At 41.7% G+C, this 15,086-nt stretch overlaps 1 protein-coding gene across 1 annotated transcript; it reads right to left on the bottom strand.

Moving 5' to 3' along the window:
* Nucleotides 1–454: 454 nt before the first annotated feature.
* On the bottom strand, nucleotides 455–14,436 carry znf292a (zinc finger protein 292a). Its single transcript, XM_086181573.1, has 8 exons — nucleotides 14,275–14,436; nucleotides 11,577–11,731; nucleotides 10,064–10,142; nucleotides 9,689–9,824; nucleotides 9,364–9,566; nucleotides 7,950–8,086; nucleotides 7,384–7,525; nucleotides 455–7,265 (listed from the first exon to the last, which is right to left on the bottom strand). The coding sequence occupies exons 1-8, from the start codon at nucleotides 14,422–14,424 to the stop codon at nucleotides 1,116–1,118; spliced, it is 7,152 nt and encodes a 2,383-aa protein (XP_086037699.1). The 5' UTR covers nucleotides 14,425–14,436; the 3' UTR covers nucleotides 455–1,115.
* Between the last annotated feature and the right edge of the window lie 650 nt (nucleotides 14,437–15,086).

Consider the following 15,086-nt stretch of genomic DNA (forward strand, 5'->3'; position numbering starts at 1 on the left):
AATTAACAGTTCAATCGAGTGAGCATATTTTCGCCAAATACTATTGAATAATGTGTCACAAAGGCTAAAACTTGACTGCTGGTGGTTAAAATGTCCTGATAATTCATGCATCTTGTAAATATGAAAATAAGGGATGTTAATGACAATGTTTGTATATTTAACAGCATAAACCATAAAAAAATTGAAATTTTAATTCATTTTGACTCATTGCTTGTAATTCTGTTACATGTCAAATATTACAAAGTTTATTTTAACTTGTGTTCATCAGTGATGGCTTAAATGAGACAGACTGGCCCTATTACGTCTATTTTCAAGAAGAACACTAACAACTTTATCTACATGACACTTAAGAGTCTGAGCAAATGTACCATACACAAATTTGTAGATTTATCTCTTTAAAAAAAACAACAACATCGAACTGAAATTTCTGCCTGTGTTAGACCTTGCTGGAAGTCAATCTGATCTTGAGATGATTAATAATCCCATTTTTAATTTTCATGCTGGCGTGGCACTTGTGGTTTTACCAGTAAATTGTATCTAAAAAGCCTTAAAGAAAATTATCCCTTGCCATTAAGGGTCGAGATGGTAAAATCGCGTGATCACAAAAAAACCGACACGACATCTGTTCTGGTCTTTGGTCAGAATCACAGGAATATATGGTGCAAAAATATCTGCAGATGATATTTTACAAAAAGATCCAGTAACATTTTATTGAACACTTTGTGGAAGACATGTAAATATTACAGATAGGTCTACTAGTGTTGAAAAAGGATGAAATAAATACAAACAGAACTTTAAATCCCATAGGGATATATAAAAAACATAGTTTTTCTTTAAAAGTATCCATTTAGCAAAAGAAAAAAAAAACATCTTCAGTACTAAGCATAAATACAAACAAGAGTCTAAAATCTATGCCCTATAGATTACCTGGTTATTATAACTAACGTACATACTTAAAATCATCCAAGACATTAATCGTTAAGTACAAAATAGGCCATTTCATCGTTATCTGTGACCATGACTGTTAACAGTTGGAAATCTGTTGCATTATCAAACCATTCTGCAGCATACTTCTCAAATCCTGAGTGAGACTGAGTTGAAAATGTAGTACTGGGCTAAGATCTGCTATAAATCCATTTTTTTATGATGACCATGGGCTTCATGTCTTGTAGCTGCTTTAGCAAAAGATCAGCACCGTCTGCAAATGTTTTATCCATGACAATTTTGACATTGCTCACTGATTTGAGATTGAGGGGGTTTCTGAAGTCTACAAGGTTTCCATAACCTCTAATTTCATCACTTAATTTAGTTTTCATTGCAGATTTCTGTTTTTGAGTTTGTCGCCTTTTGGACGGCAGTTCAACGCTGGATTTATCATTTAATTTGCGTTTGGAAGAAGACTGGGTTGACTCTGAGGTTTCTAAGAACTTGAGGAAAGAGTCCTCAAGCCCTAAAGGTTTAAAAGACCCTGGCATGATCCCATCATCTCGTGGTTCTTGGGCTGTAGGGGTCCCAGGATTTGAGTTCTCTCTTGAACTGTTAACAGTCGAGCGATTTCTAAGAGTCTGCATCCTCTCCGGACAAGCTGGCTTAGGATGTGTAGGTTTTCTGGGGCGTCCTCTTTTAATTCCTCCATCTGTCCCAGTGGATATTTGAGATTCTGCACTATCGTCGTTGGACAGCTTGCTGTCCTCTTGGCCTACTCTGTCAACCACCTCATCTGTCTTCTGGTCACTATTTTTTTCGCCGTCGTCTGGCTCTGTCTCTTCAGAGGACGCGCTTGACACAGTCTCGATTTTGTCTGAATCTTTGAATCTGGCACGGGAGTACTTTTTGCAGAATATAAACTGGCTCCTCTGGTCTTCGATGTATCGCTCTGTGAGGCCATGAGTGGTGTAATGCTTAAATATATTTTTCTCAGCCCGCTCCACTGCATCACAGCCTATTATCATGCAAGGGTACTGCAATGCAGACTTCTTGGTGCACATGGCTGATGCTTCCTCATGGGATTTTAGCGTAGGTTTTCCAAAACTGGTCCAATGTTCAATGGACTTTCCATCTTTCTTTTTAGTGTTTTTCTTCTTCACTTTAAATTTGTTTTCAACATTTTCCTTCCCGTTGTTAATTCCCGGGAACAGCCCCACTGATTTAGTCCGTCTTCCGTCACTTGTTCTGGGATCATAGACATAATCGTGCTTTTTAATCAAGTGACGGAGGAGGTTCGACTTTGTTGAGTATATGCGATCGCATCCCTCATACTCGCACCTAAAAGTGGGATCGACTGAGCCGCTCTCCGAGATGGCAATTTCTTTGTGGTAATTCTTAATGTGTTCGATATATTTCTCCACAGAATCGAAGGGGAGAGCACACTCTGGCCGGTCACAGTTGAATGTCCCTATGGTCATGCTGGCCATCATGGCGGTGGCTTTGTCACGGGTGAACTTGTGTAGTAAGAGGTAATGCTGCACTAACCTTGTGATTCCCATGAACACCCGCGAACAGTTCTTCACTTGACACCTGACTTCATTATCTTTGCCTATGCTTTGATAGCTCTCCTGTCCATTTTTCACACTAGTCTTTTCAGGATCACTTTCAGTTTTGCTGGAGGGCAGGTTTGCCTGATGCATGGCCCTGTAATGGAGAATCAGATTGTGCTGGATGGTAAAAGCAGCAGTGCATCCTTCATGAACACAGCGATATGGTCTGTATGGACTGTAGGCATTGTCTGTATCACACATTTTAAGCCCCAATCGTTTCTGAATCCTCTCCTTCTTCAGGGCTTCATCCTTTGTGGGTGTACTTTTTGAACTGCTGGGTTTTTCTGGCGAGGATGAGGAAGACGCTGTAGGTGGGCTGGACTTTGGTTCTTTTATCTTGGTAAATAATGGATCTGATTTTCCTCGCTGCTCTTTTGGTTTCCCACCTGGACTGAGTTTCTCTTTCAAGCGGGACTTCTGTTTCAGGTCTGGACTCTTGTTTACAACAGCTACTTTGTGTGCAACTGGGGATTTTTGGGGAACTGGCGATGCCACCTCACCAAACGGCTGGTCGTTCAAATAGCTTGGAGGTGATGGTAGCTGTGTAACAGTTGCATGTGGGAAACCCTCGTAAGCTGCATCTCCTGGTGATCCAATCTGAGGAACTTCTGGATTGTTCTCACTGTCTGTTTGAGGTGCGATTGCAATATCACATGGTTCTTGTTTTATTGCAGTTAAAATAGCTGCAGATTGTGACATTTGACTTGTGTTGGCATCAGTGGCAACACGATTAACAGGCCCATCATCTTTTTTCAGTCTGAATGCACGCCTATTTCGAGCACTGATCCTTAGCTTTTGGATTTCTGCCTTTGACAATCGATGGACTTTTTCGTAGTGGATTCTCAAGCCCGTTGTTCTCGTAAAGGTTTTCGGGCAAATCTGACAAGGATATGGAGCCAGTTTGGATGGTGTTCTTTTCAGTTCTTCTATCATGTCGGTGGAGAAGTCGTGCATTTTGCTCAAGTGTTTGAACAAAGCCTCCTTTGTCATGAATGAGTACTCACAATCATCCTGGTCACATTTAAAAGGTTTTGGTACCTTTTCAGCTGGTTTGTCGTCACTTTTCATCAGTATCTTACTTTTTTCTATGTCTGAGGTTGTATCAAAATGACTGAGACTTTGCTCGATGGACAGAGTACTCCGCATTTTCTCTTGTGCAGCCTCGATTAAATCCAGCCTTTGAAAGGCATGTGAAATTTCCATCAAGTGATCCTCTTGGTAAGTTGCATTTAGGGATGAATTAACCAGCTCTGCTGCTTTATCTTGCTGGTTTTCAGGGGCAACAGAGAAGTTTGAGAAGTCCATTATATTTGTATTTTGGGGTTCTTGTTTCAGCACCATAGGTGAGGTTAGAGTAGTCAAGCTACAAGGCTCCTGTGAGAAATCACCATTTGACATGTTGTATATTGCTCCATTGGTGTCAGGAACATGGGGGTCATTGAGAAAATCAAGGAATGATGTCGGCAGATCAGCAGTCAGGTCAATTTCATCTAATGGTCTGCACTGTGAGCGTTTAGATAGGTGACCTCCCAGAGACTTTGTGCTTGTGAACTCTCTGAAACATCTCCTACAGATGACCTTACCATCCTTAATAATAGCCGGCCATTTTGTTCGCTTGCTCATCTTGCTGCGTTTTCCTTTTAGCGCGTCAGTGTCACTGCCCTTTTCGTCTGAGGGTACAGGATCACAATCAGCATTAGCACAGTCCCCCTCATAATGAAAATCAGTTTGGATGACGCTGTGTGGACTTAGCATGCCATCCCCTGAGTTGCCTATCTGTTCATAACCAGAAGAAGCTACATCTTCGGTTTTAATCAATTCAATTGGGGATTTTAATGCAGCTTGGCCCTCTGGGGTTAGACATTTCATAGGCTCAACCGGTGAGCTCTGAGTCATTGAGTTTTCACTCTGAGCATATGGATTATTATAGCTCCCTTCAGGTAGGCTATGAATTGTTGTTGAGACACTATTTCCATTATCCAACTGTCCTGTCATGTTCGTGTTGCTTTTTCTCCCATCCAAACTCTCTCCGCTCCCCTCCGGAGGCATAAGTCCATACTGATGTCCCCCATTATGCATTTGCCCTCCATTGTCAAGCATTAAAGAGCTCGACACATACTGCGACATCAAACTGGAATCTGAAGGAGCATGAGACACAGTGGAACCATGCAGAACTGCCACTGAATGATCTCTTTCAGATGGGAGGGATGCTGTCGTTTGATAAGGGTCTGCCTGCCACTGAGGATAGCTGCGGGAAGGGTATTCATTCATGTTGAAGGCCTCTGGATAGCAGTTGTTCATAGGCGGTGATGACCATGATTGGGACATATCTGACTGCATTCCTCCCCCAGAATTGTTGGGGCTCCCCCATAACGGATACACTGTGGGGTTCACCATTGGAGTGATAGGCACAGGCTCCATCGAGCCAGAATAACATTGGGCAGGTGAGGCTGAACAGCCCATTTGGTAATCCATTTGTTCCATTCCAGGTTTGTTGCATAGTGGTCCTGGCTGATTTTGCGGCCTGTTTCCCATGTTCTGAAACTGATTGGGTGAAGCTAGTCCTGGTGCCTTTTTTGCTGTAATTTTGGCAACTTTGTTATATTTCTTTGCCAATTTCCAGTCTTCAAATATTTCAGGGTGTTGTTTCTTCACATGCCTGGAGAGACTTTTGTTTGTACTGTATGCCCTTGAACATTCATTATGTGGGCAACAATGCAGGTTCTCTTCACTGCCAGGTACAGCAGGTGTGGTGGTGGGATATCCTTGCAGCGAACAAGGCATTTCTGTCTTGATTTGAGCAGGAGAGATCATTTGTGGTACAGCTTTCTGAAATTCATAACCTTGTACATTATTTTGGCCTTCTTGTTGACTGGCCACAAGATTTGTAGCACTGGGTACAGGATACACTGGAGGAATTTCCCCTTCCTCTGCCATATCATGGTGTGCTTGTGGAGGCTCCGTTGTTGCTTTCACATCAGCGGGTACTGAGCTAGGGTTTGTCAGTGGAGTGTAACATTTCTCTGGTTCTTTCATTTCAGGATCCATCGCAGAATTCAGCATGTTTTCAATCGAGTGTTTCACTCTCACTGGACCGAATTCTTTAGCAATCTCAGGTGATCTGCATGGTGATGTGCTTGCCTTTGATCCTTCATTCATATATACATCAGAATTAATCCTTTCCAGACAAACACTGGCAGAATGTGCTTCTTCTTTGCATGGCATACTCTCACGTGGTGGTTCAACTGATTGATTGACAGGAGGGCTTTGATTTGTGATGGGCAAATTGTTTACTGCATATTTTGTACCATGAATCTCTTGGTGGGACAAGAATTGAGACTGTGAGTAGAATATTTTACCACAGTTATCTGTTTGGCAGGTGTATGTAAGGTAATGTTGAGCCTCATGATCATACAAAAGGTAGGCCTCACTGAAAATCTCTCCACAGTTAGGGAACATGCACTGAGCCTTAAACTCTGGATGTGTTTTTCTATGCATGAGGAGTTCAGAATTGGAATTAAAGTTGGCCTTGCAATCCAACTGGATGCAGATATACGGTTTGCTGCCACAGTGCATCTGCAAATGATCATTAAGATGTCTGACATTAACAAACTGCCGCCTGCAATACTGGCACACCACTTTCTGCTTTTGGATCTCTAAGAATCTCATGGCCTCCTCGTCGTCTTTGTGAGATCTGACATGAGCCATGAGGTTGCGGAAAAACTTGAAAGCCTTCGAACAATTTTTGACAGGACAGAAACAGTCTTGGCTAAGTTGTGTGTCAGATGTAGTTTGTTCGATCTTCACAGGAGTTGCATTCACCGACTGGTTGCCCATTTGAGATTCAATTTTGACTGGACTAAAGTTTGTCTTAGCAGCAAGCTTTGAATTTTTCGATGGACTTTTCGGGGACTGAGGTGGTTTGGTTACCTTCCTAGCAGCTTTCATTGCAGCTAGTCTCTCTTTGCAAGATTGCTTTACGTGTGATGCTACATGTGGCTCTAAAACCTCCCTACTTTCAAAGCTGTCAGCACAAATAGGACATAGATACACTCCATCTTTAAAATGCTTCTGGGCGTGGCGAACGATTCTGTGACCTAAGAACTCCTTGTCACATAAAACACAATACTGCATGTAGGCCCGCCAATTTCGGAAACGAGCCGATACAAATCCCTGCTCCCGAAGTTTTTTAGCCTCTCTGTTTTTCTCTCTTTCATCTGTGATTTCGTTGAGTTCATTAGTAGTGGTTAACAGAAAATCCTCTAGGTCTCTGTACTCCGGGACCTTGCCTGGTGTACTTTCCACCTCTTGCTCGTCGGTGTCATTGAGTGTGTCGATAGATGACACAATAGCTGCCTCCTCGCCCATCAGTGCCAAGCAGTTGCATTTCAGTGTTTTCCAGTCCCAGAACTCTGGATCAAAAGGCCACTGTGTCTTCAAGGCCAGCAGTAACTCACAGCGTAAAGAATTGGGTACTGGTAGGCTCCCGTCCTCCTCAGGTTTCTGATCAGGTTCGTTGTACAGTGACTCCACAGCATAATACGAGTCAACGGTCGGCTGGAGCAGGAATTCAGTCAGCTGGCATGCGCGCTTCACTTCTAGATCAGTTGGCAAGAGGCAGGAAATAGTCTTGCAGATTGTGGACTTGCTATCCTTATGGTCACTTGAGGTCATTTTCAGAGCTTGAATGCACATTTCCACACATACTGGAAGCCCTACTTCTCCAACCTAAGGATTTGAAAAAAGAACATGAGTTCCACAGATTTGCAGGTGCAGCATGTTATAATTGACTGTTGGTGTGCATTCTAAGGTCTCTACTCTCAGTTTGAAATTCGTCATGTTTTACCTCATTTTGGATGACTTTGATCAGAAACAGAATGTGACAGACACTTCTGCAGAGAAGAGCCATCTGTTTGCTGTGGCTGAGAAACGAATCGGCCGATGACTCTAAGCGCATGAGTAGCTTACTCCAGAACAGTGTGAGTTCCCTGGAACAGATGAAAATTATAACTTCTACAAGACTCTGGCATTCAATTACAGCATTAAAAGCAAATATTCTTCACACAAATCACAGATAACCACAAACCTAAAAGTATACAAAGCTTTCAATAGAGAGCTGCTGATGCAAAGCAAAGCAGGAATGAATCCTAGAAAGTTTATATTCCTACTCATCAATTCTTTGCAGTCAGTCCTAAATTATTAAGTCCTGAAGAAATACGATCTTTAATCAGGCAGGACATGCAAAGCTGCTCAACAGAGAAGAGACCTCTGTGACACTGTGTGACGTTAATTGCAGAGATTTCTTCAGTTTCGAAAAGATTGCATAAATTCAAAAGTTATCCCCCGACGACTATGTTGGCAAGAATCGTTTTGTAAGAATTCCAAGAGTATTCATCTCAAACCAACACTTACCAGGCACAATAAACGTCTCCTTGGAGAAGCTGCCTCTTGAGAAAGGCAGAACATAAGCAGAGAGCCCCTTTCTCATCTCCCTCTGACTCCAAGTTACAGATCATTTCGAGAGCATCTTTACAGTCTATGGATGATATCTGATGGGGATAAAGAAACAGATATTCATCGTATTTCATCTAAATTGCCTGTCACTCTTGACATCACTGATGGGAGTGGTGATTATTATAAATTAAGGCTGTGCTGAGCAATTAGCTGAATTTGTTTGGAGGATTGAATTATTCAAAAGCCCATTCATCAAATGAAGCACTTAACTTGAAAGTACAGCCAATACCACCCATATTTTAAAGGATGTGTATCAGCTGAAATGAAATTGATCAAAATCCTTGTTTCTTTCATGTTGCGCTCACCCCAGCCTAAGTGCTACACTGCTTTATCACAGCCAGACTCTAGAAGCATTCCACTGCGAAAGATCAATCTCATGTCACTACTCCTATGTTGATGTCTTTACTCATCCAAAGTTAGTTTGGAAGGGATGAAGCTACACTCTTCTGCAGTTCTTTCTACCAGTCTCTTGACCAGAGGCACAGCCGAGTATTAACCTTCTACACGACATGTCTTTGAATGTAGGGGAACTGGAGATAACATGCAAATTCTCCAGAGGAAGGATTTGGAATGAGAACCAGGACCTTTTTTTTTTCTTTCTGCGAGGCATCACTGCTAACCACTATGCAGCCTTCACAGTGATAATATCCTATCTCTATCTTAACAGTGGTCACCCTACTGGCCCTGTCATCACTTATCACAGCTGTAAGTCTTCTTCTGCTTTTTTTTTTAAAGCAGCCCAGTTTTTTTCAAGTTGCTTGTCATTTGCTCATCATCAGTTATGAAGGAAAAAGAAATATACGATTTACGGATAGTTCTGGAATTTAAGGATCACTTTCTTTTTCAGAGTCGTAATGTTTGAATGTGTTTTCCAGTAAGTATTAAACATGTATATCATGTAAAACAGTTTTTTTTTTTATACAGACAATATCCAGATTTGTAGTGCAGTGAAATCAACAAAACAGAACAAAATCTGAGCCTCGAATGTAAAACTAAGATTTGTGTCATAATCAATACAGTGCTACGACAGAATATTTTGAATATAACCCCCAGTACTTGGATCAAACCATCATCATATTGACATATTTAATGTACGCCATAGTAAACAGAAGTACCTCCCTGGGCTCAGCATGTGTGGAGACAAAAACTTGGGCATCCCTAACATTTTAATGACGTTACATCATATTACACCAAACATGAAATGTGATCTAATTTGCAGACAGGACAATAGATAAGTTGCTTCCTAGCAGTGTTTGTTCAAGCATAAAATTCAATTACTTGGTGAACTGTGATGCTGTGTGTCATTTCTTACCTCTTCCATTAGTTGCTCCTGACTTTTGGTCATGCAGATGCAAACCAAGTAGGTTTGTTTGAAGTTCCCCTTTCCTTCATATCCTGGATACTCAGAGCAGATCTTCGCGAGGACAGCAGCTTTATCAACACTGTCCACTTTGATAAGGTGCTTAATTCGCATGTTAAGAAGTGCGGGACCTTCCAACTCTAGATACTCGTGAACTGGAGAAGTGAAACAAAAGCAGCAGGAAGGCAAAATGTGAGACAATAATTACAGACTGACACTGAATAATGGGGATTCTACGACACCAAACTAAAATACATATTAGCAAGTGAGGACTAACCTTGCTCAGTTTGAGGGATTGTATTGGACATGATGCTGCTTAGTGTGGTGTTGGACCAGACGCCATCCTGCTGCGCTAGAACTGAAAGCAGGCGAAGCTGTGTGCTCCCACTTTCTTGCAAAAGGCTGTGTGCCGACTGCAACAGAAGACAAATGTGAATTAAAAACTTAAGTGAAAAAGCTAAAGGTCTCTGCAGGCTTGACTATGAAAGATGTTGCATTGTTAAGACCGTGAATCTGTGTCATTCCAGTCTTTGTTTATTTCTCAAAGTTAAATTCAATGCCGTGTTACTACTAGAAGAAAATTTTACAGCAAATGAGAGCCACCACAAAAAAAAAAAAAAAAAAGGCTACTGACAGCTGTGAGGATACTGACCTTCATGGAGGACTGAAACTCCTCCCATAAGGCACCAGGGACATGCTGGGGCAATAAGAGCACCAGCTCCGCACAGCTCCTGTAAGTCCAACACAGTCGTTTGTTAAAGCAACATTTAGGTCACACACGTCACAAATTAAGGTTAACCGTACAAGAATAACTTCGCCGTGTGGTGCTGTAAGGACGCTTTTGCAGTGTTGGGATTGAGACGAGGAAAAAGAAACATGGAGACGTAAATGCGCGGAAACGGCAATAAACAGTCGGGATGTTTATATGTTAGAGAAAGTTGACTAAAATAAAATGACTTTTAAAATACATGCAAACATGTTAGGCTGAATTTGCGCTTTTGAAAGTCAGACGAACATATTAAGATAAAGTGGCTGAGGACTGGTTTCTCTAGGAAGCCTCCAATGGGCCACGGCGTTCTGTGCAAGAACTCACCTCAGCTTCAAGAGCTGTCTGTCATTAGACAGACACGTTGCTCACTGCTAGTTAATTTGTGAGCTGTGTGAAGCAAAAGGTGAACTGGAGGAAAATCTGATCTCCACCAGTTTTAAAGAAGGCATACCACCACCTACTGACAAATCCATTCTTGGAGTCTTAGAAATGGTGGTTGCCTCTAGGTGGCTAATTTCTGCAACAACCTCTGAAGTCTCGTTTAAACGCCATCATTTTGAAAACAGAAGAACCATGAAGCTATTTGCATCTGTGGTGTTCGTTTGTAGCATTTCAATTAGCTTTGCGCCACTAACGACCGCAAGTATCCTCCGAAAAAAATCCTAAGGAATCTAGTTCATTCATGGATATCAATCCCAATTTGTAAATCTCAAAAACTTCTTTGCTTGCAGGTCAGATTTGAAGCAATAATCCAGTACAAAAATCCATCTGGCTTTTGGTCAAGGTAAACACGGCAATGCTAATTTCTGAGTTCCAATAACGCGTCATGCCAGCAGCCTCTATACTGGAACACAAACGTGCTGCAACTATGCATGTAAACCCTCAAGCATTAAATGGATGTTGTAGTTATTATGTGGTTGTAGGTGAAAACAAAAGGAATAATCAGAATGACCAAACCATATTTAATTACGACATGCTGTTGTGTTTAGTAGGTGGCTCCAAAATACTGAAGCTTCCCAAGAGGCAGCCTGTATTTCTATTCTGCATTTTAGCCTCAAGGACCTTCATAACTACCTGAAGTGCACATTGTGGGAATAGTTCCTGTTTGCAGAGTGTTTCAAAATTTTTCATATCAGTATTTCCTCAAGGATTTGCCAGTGTGTGTTTCATTCCTACTCTCAAACACTCTCCGTCATCTTGCTGTGATCTTTCATTTGACTTCTGCCTCGGCAAACAGATGCTTTGTCGAATGCAGCATCAACATTTAAAAGCTTTAACGGTTTCTCTGCCACTTCGACATATATGATGCATCATTAATATTTAAAACTCCAAACAAAAAAGATGCTGTTTGACGGAATTAAGTCGAGAGACGTGCGGTAACGGAGTCTTTACTCACAGCGCTAACTTTTCAAGTAGGAGTGGCACATTTTCACATTCGGAGGAGAGACAGGAGGCGGCGTTAGCGAAGCTGAGGATAGCCACAGTGTAGACCTCCAGCAAAGGCAGTGGATCCTCATCAGTTTTCCAACGGCCGGCATGCTCCACAAGGACCTGAGAGGAAAAATAGGAATATTAGAAGACTAGGGTTTGAATGAGGCCATTGATAGAAAGAGAGAAAAAAGTTTGAGTGATTTGCTGATAATACCGGTGTAAAACAACGGAGATGAAAAAAATATCTCTGTTCAGCACAAATATTTTCACGTAATACTCATAACCAAGCAAAAAAAAGAAAAGAAAAGCAGAACATACTGCATCTGATCACAATGTTCTCCTTTATTGATTTTTTAAAACAATGTCAAATATATTTTTCTGTTCATAGTTGCGCAGCTTCATGGATAACACAACCATTCTGAAGACGTCTCACTTGTGATCGTGACCCTTCGCTATTTACGAATCATTTACAAGTTAATACGGCAGTTGATGAAAACGTAATGGTTACTGCCCTTCTGTAATCAATGTTGATTATTTATTTTTAATCCGTGGTCCGGGTGCACACCAGTCCGACAAGTGTAGTCAGTCCTAAATACTGGAGTAGCGAACAAAATTGTCATTGCTTAAGAACTTTATTGGGTGGTGATGAATTTTCCAGGTATTACACAACCCCTAAGGTATTACAATGGAGACAGAGTTATGGTTTGTTAAAAAAAAAAAAAAAAGCATTTTCTTTGAAAAATGCATTAAAATATAAATAAACTGTGTGATCATTTTATTTTTGGCAAGTAACCATTGTCCACAGGTGGGATAATGCACTTCGAGGCGTTCATAATTAGGAATGAATCGAAGGGCATTATTCCTTGCATAGATTAGCGTGCCAGGACTGTTGGATAAGAGTAATTAAATATAGGTTGATTCTCTTTAGTGATGCAGGCCAAGAATAATCTCATTCTCCTGTCCTAGGGTTGAATCCTGATGTGCAATGGTGATTTAAAATTAATGAAAATGTAAAGTGGGTTTGTTGGAGGGAAGGCTCATACATTTTGCTACCTCCTTCCAATGATAAGTAGTTTTCATGTCATCAATATTGCGCCTTTAAATTTGCACTTTTACGGGAGAATTTTTACGTGTGTTCATGCCAGGGTTCGATTTTGACTCCTGCAAAGTTTGTGTTTTCATGGGTATTCTGATTTGTGAATCCTTCTTATGCTGACTTTTTTTTCTAGTAAACTTGGGTTTGTAGTAGTTTACAGATCGTTACATTTTTTTTTGAACGTCTATGTATGCGTTCGCACAGTTCTCACAACATGATGGTGCTATGACAGAAAACATCACCTTTCTATTCATACTGCCATGAGTTACTGCAAAAAAAAGTCCAAAAATATTGTGATTCAGATTAAAATCGACATCGCCCACGTCTGTTAAATTATAGAAGCAGAAAAAAACACACCGCGCAATCCCAAATTATCAGGAACAAAAAAAAAACTACATGTACTATAGTTATATGATACAGTTATAACCCATTTCAAATAAGAATGCCTGAGACAGCAAAACACCGAGGCAGTTTTTCCTCAAAGAAAACTTTTCTTCTGATTTCCTTTGCTAAAGCAAGGCCTGACCTTCATCAATGAAAGATCCCTCCATTTCTGCCACACACATTTTTAATTCCATCCTGACTCACTCTTATTCCTGCAGCTACACTTTGAAGCACAACAAGAACTGCAGGTAGTCCTCCTTTTTTTCTCTCTTTTTTTCTTCTTCTTTCTTACAAAGAACTTTTTAAACATTCAATCCACACTGCCGGTTTTACAGATCTCGCACAGATTTGCAGCAAAGACGATCCGGCTTGCTGGGGTATCAGGTAAATGGAGACCACCTCCATGATATATACGTGGTCGGGGCAGATTAATGAAGAGTAATGGAGTCAGAGCGACACTTTCCCTCTTAAATCAGTGTGTGTGTAAGAGAGAGAGAAAGAGTGTGTGTGAGTGTGTGCCAGCTGCAGGCACTATAACACGGCTGCCTTTATGACTGCAATGAGCATCTCCGCTGATGTGGTTAGCTGGATTAATTAGAGCAAACGGCCCAGGCTAGCACCTTAGAAAAATCATTGATCTGCCCGTCAACTAACACAAGCTCCACAACCCTTTTTTACACCGATCTAAAACCTCAACAAGCATCGAGATGCAGTGTTAAGACGAATTAATTACATTTCAACAGCAAACACAATCCGGTATTTCGGTGCATATGAGTGCAGCCGCTCAGTAAAATCTCGCTAACCTAGCTATCCATTTTTTGCACAGCATGACCACTGCACAGGACAGTGGGACCCTGCATACCAGCTAGCAGCATTCATCTGCTATTAGCTATCTGGCCTGGAAAATACGAGTAATACATGCACAGCGCGCACACACCAGCGAGACTTCTCAAGGCGTGATTGGTAAGACTTTGCAAATAAGCGCATGCCACATAGAAACATCATTGAGGGAATAGCTGAAAACCGGTGAGGAGTTTTTTTCCTCATCTTGAAATACCAGGCAGCTAGCTAGGTAGCTAGCCCCTTAGCTACATTGTTGTAGCAAATGTAGACGCGCATCCTCGGCCAGGAAGCCAGAGGGGCTGCAGGCTGGCCGGGATGAGCAGCAGGAGAGCGGGCTAACCTGGCAAAACTCCTGGCAGAAATGCAGCGAGGCTTCCGATGGAGGTTGCGAGCTTTCTTTGAGAACTGTAGTCAGACCCTGGAAGCGCTCTCGGAGCTCTTCGATAGCTTTCCGTGTGTCATATTCCTTCTCTGTCTCCCCCTCCGCCATCTTCACAACAATCACGACCGCGTACGCACAGATGTTACGCTGCCAGGATCGCACGCGCACGCAGTGGGGTGGGATGGGGTGGGGGCTCGGGAAAAATGTGTGTTTGTGTGTGTGTGTGTGTGTGTGTGTGATGTTGCTCCACACACCCCTGATGTCAACAAAGCATCCATGACCTTAGAGAGTCATGCAAGCTAGATGAGAAATGTTGGCTCATCAGCTCTGGTCTCAGTACAGCACATGCTCAGTTACACACACAGGTGATGACCTCTATCATCCCATCAACCAACATGAAACCAAATGTAGCATATTGTCACCTCTAAAATCTCCAGAGTTCCTACAGTTACATGATTCCATGTCCCCCCTGGGTGGTGGGGTCTGCAGACACCTCAGCAGGGTAGACCACCTGATCTAACATGTAACTCACAGCACGTTACTCTATAAGCGAAATACGTGTGTTATTATTACCTTTCTAAATGATTGAGAACATTGAAAAGTGATATTAAAAAGATTAGTCATCCAGGACATGCCCAGTAAAAGTCTGGCTCATATTGCACAAAGGAAAGTTTGCCCTGAAGGGTTTCTGCTAGAAAAACCCTTTTGATGATTTTTTTTTGTTTTGTTAGAAAGAGGTAAGAAAATGTTGTAATTCAAATGAAAATAGA

The sequence above is a fragment of the Aulostomus chinensis genome, chromosome 17, assembly GCF_037954235.1.
Source record: "Aulostomus chinensis isolate RoL2024-O1b breed Wild chromosome 17, RoL_Achi_v1.0, whole genome shotgun sequence".
Lineage (NCBI taxonomy): Eukaryota > Metazoa > Chordata > Actinopteri > Syngnathiformes > Aulostomidae > Aulostomus > Aulostomus chinensis.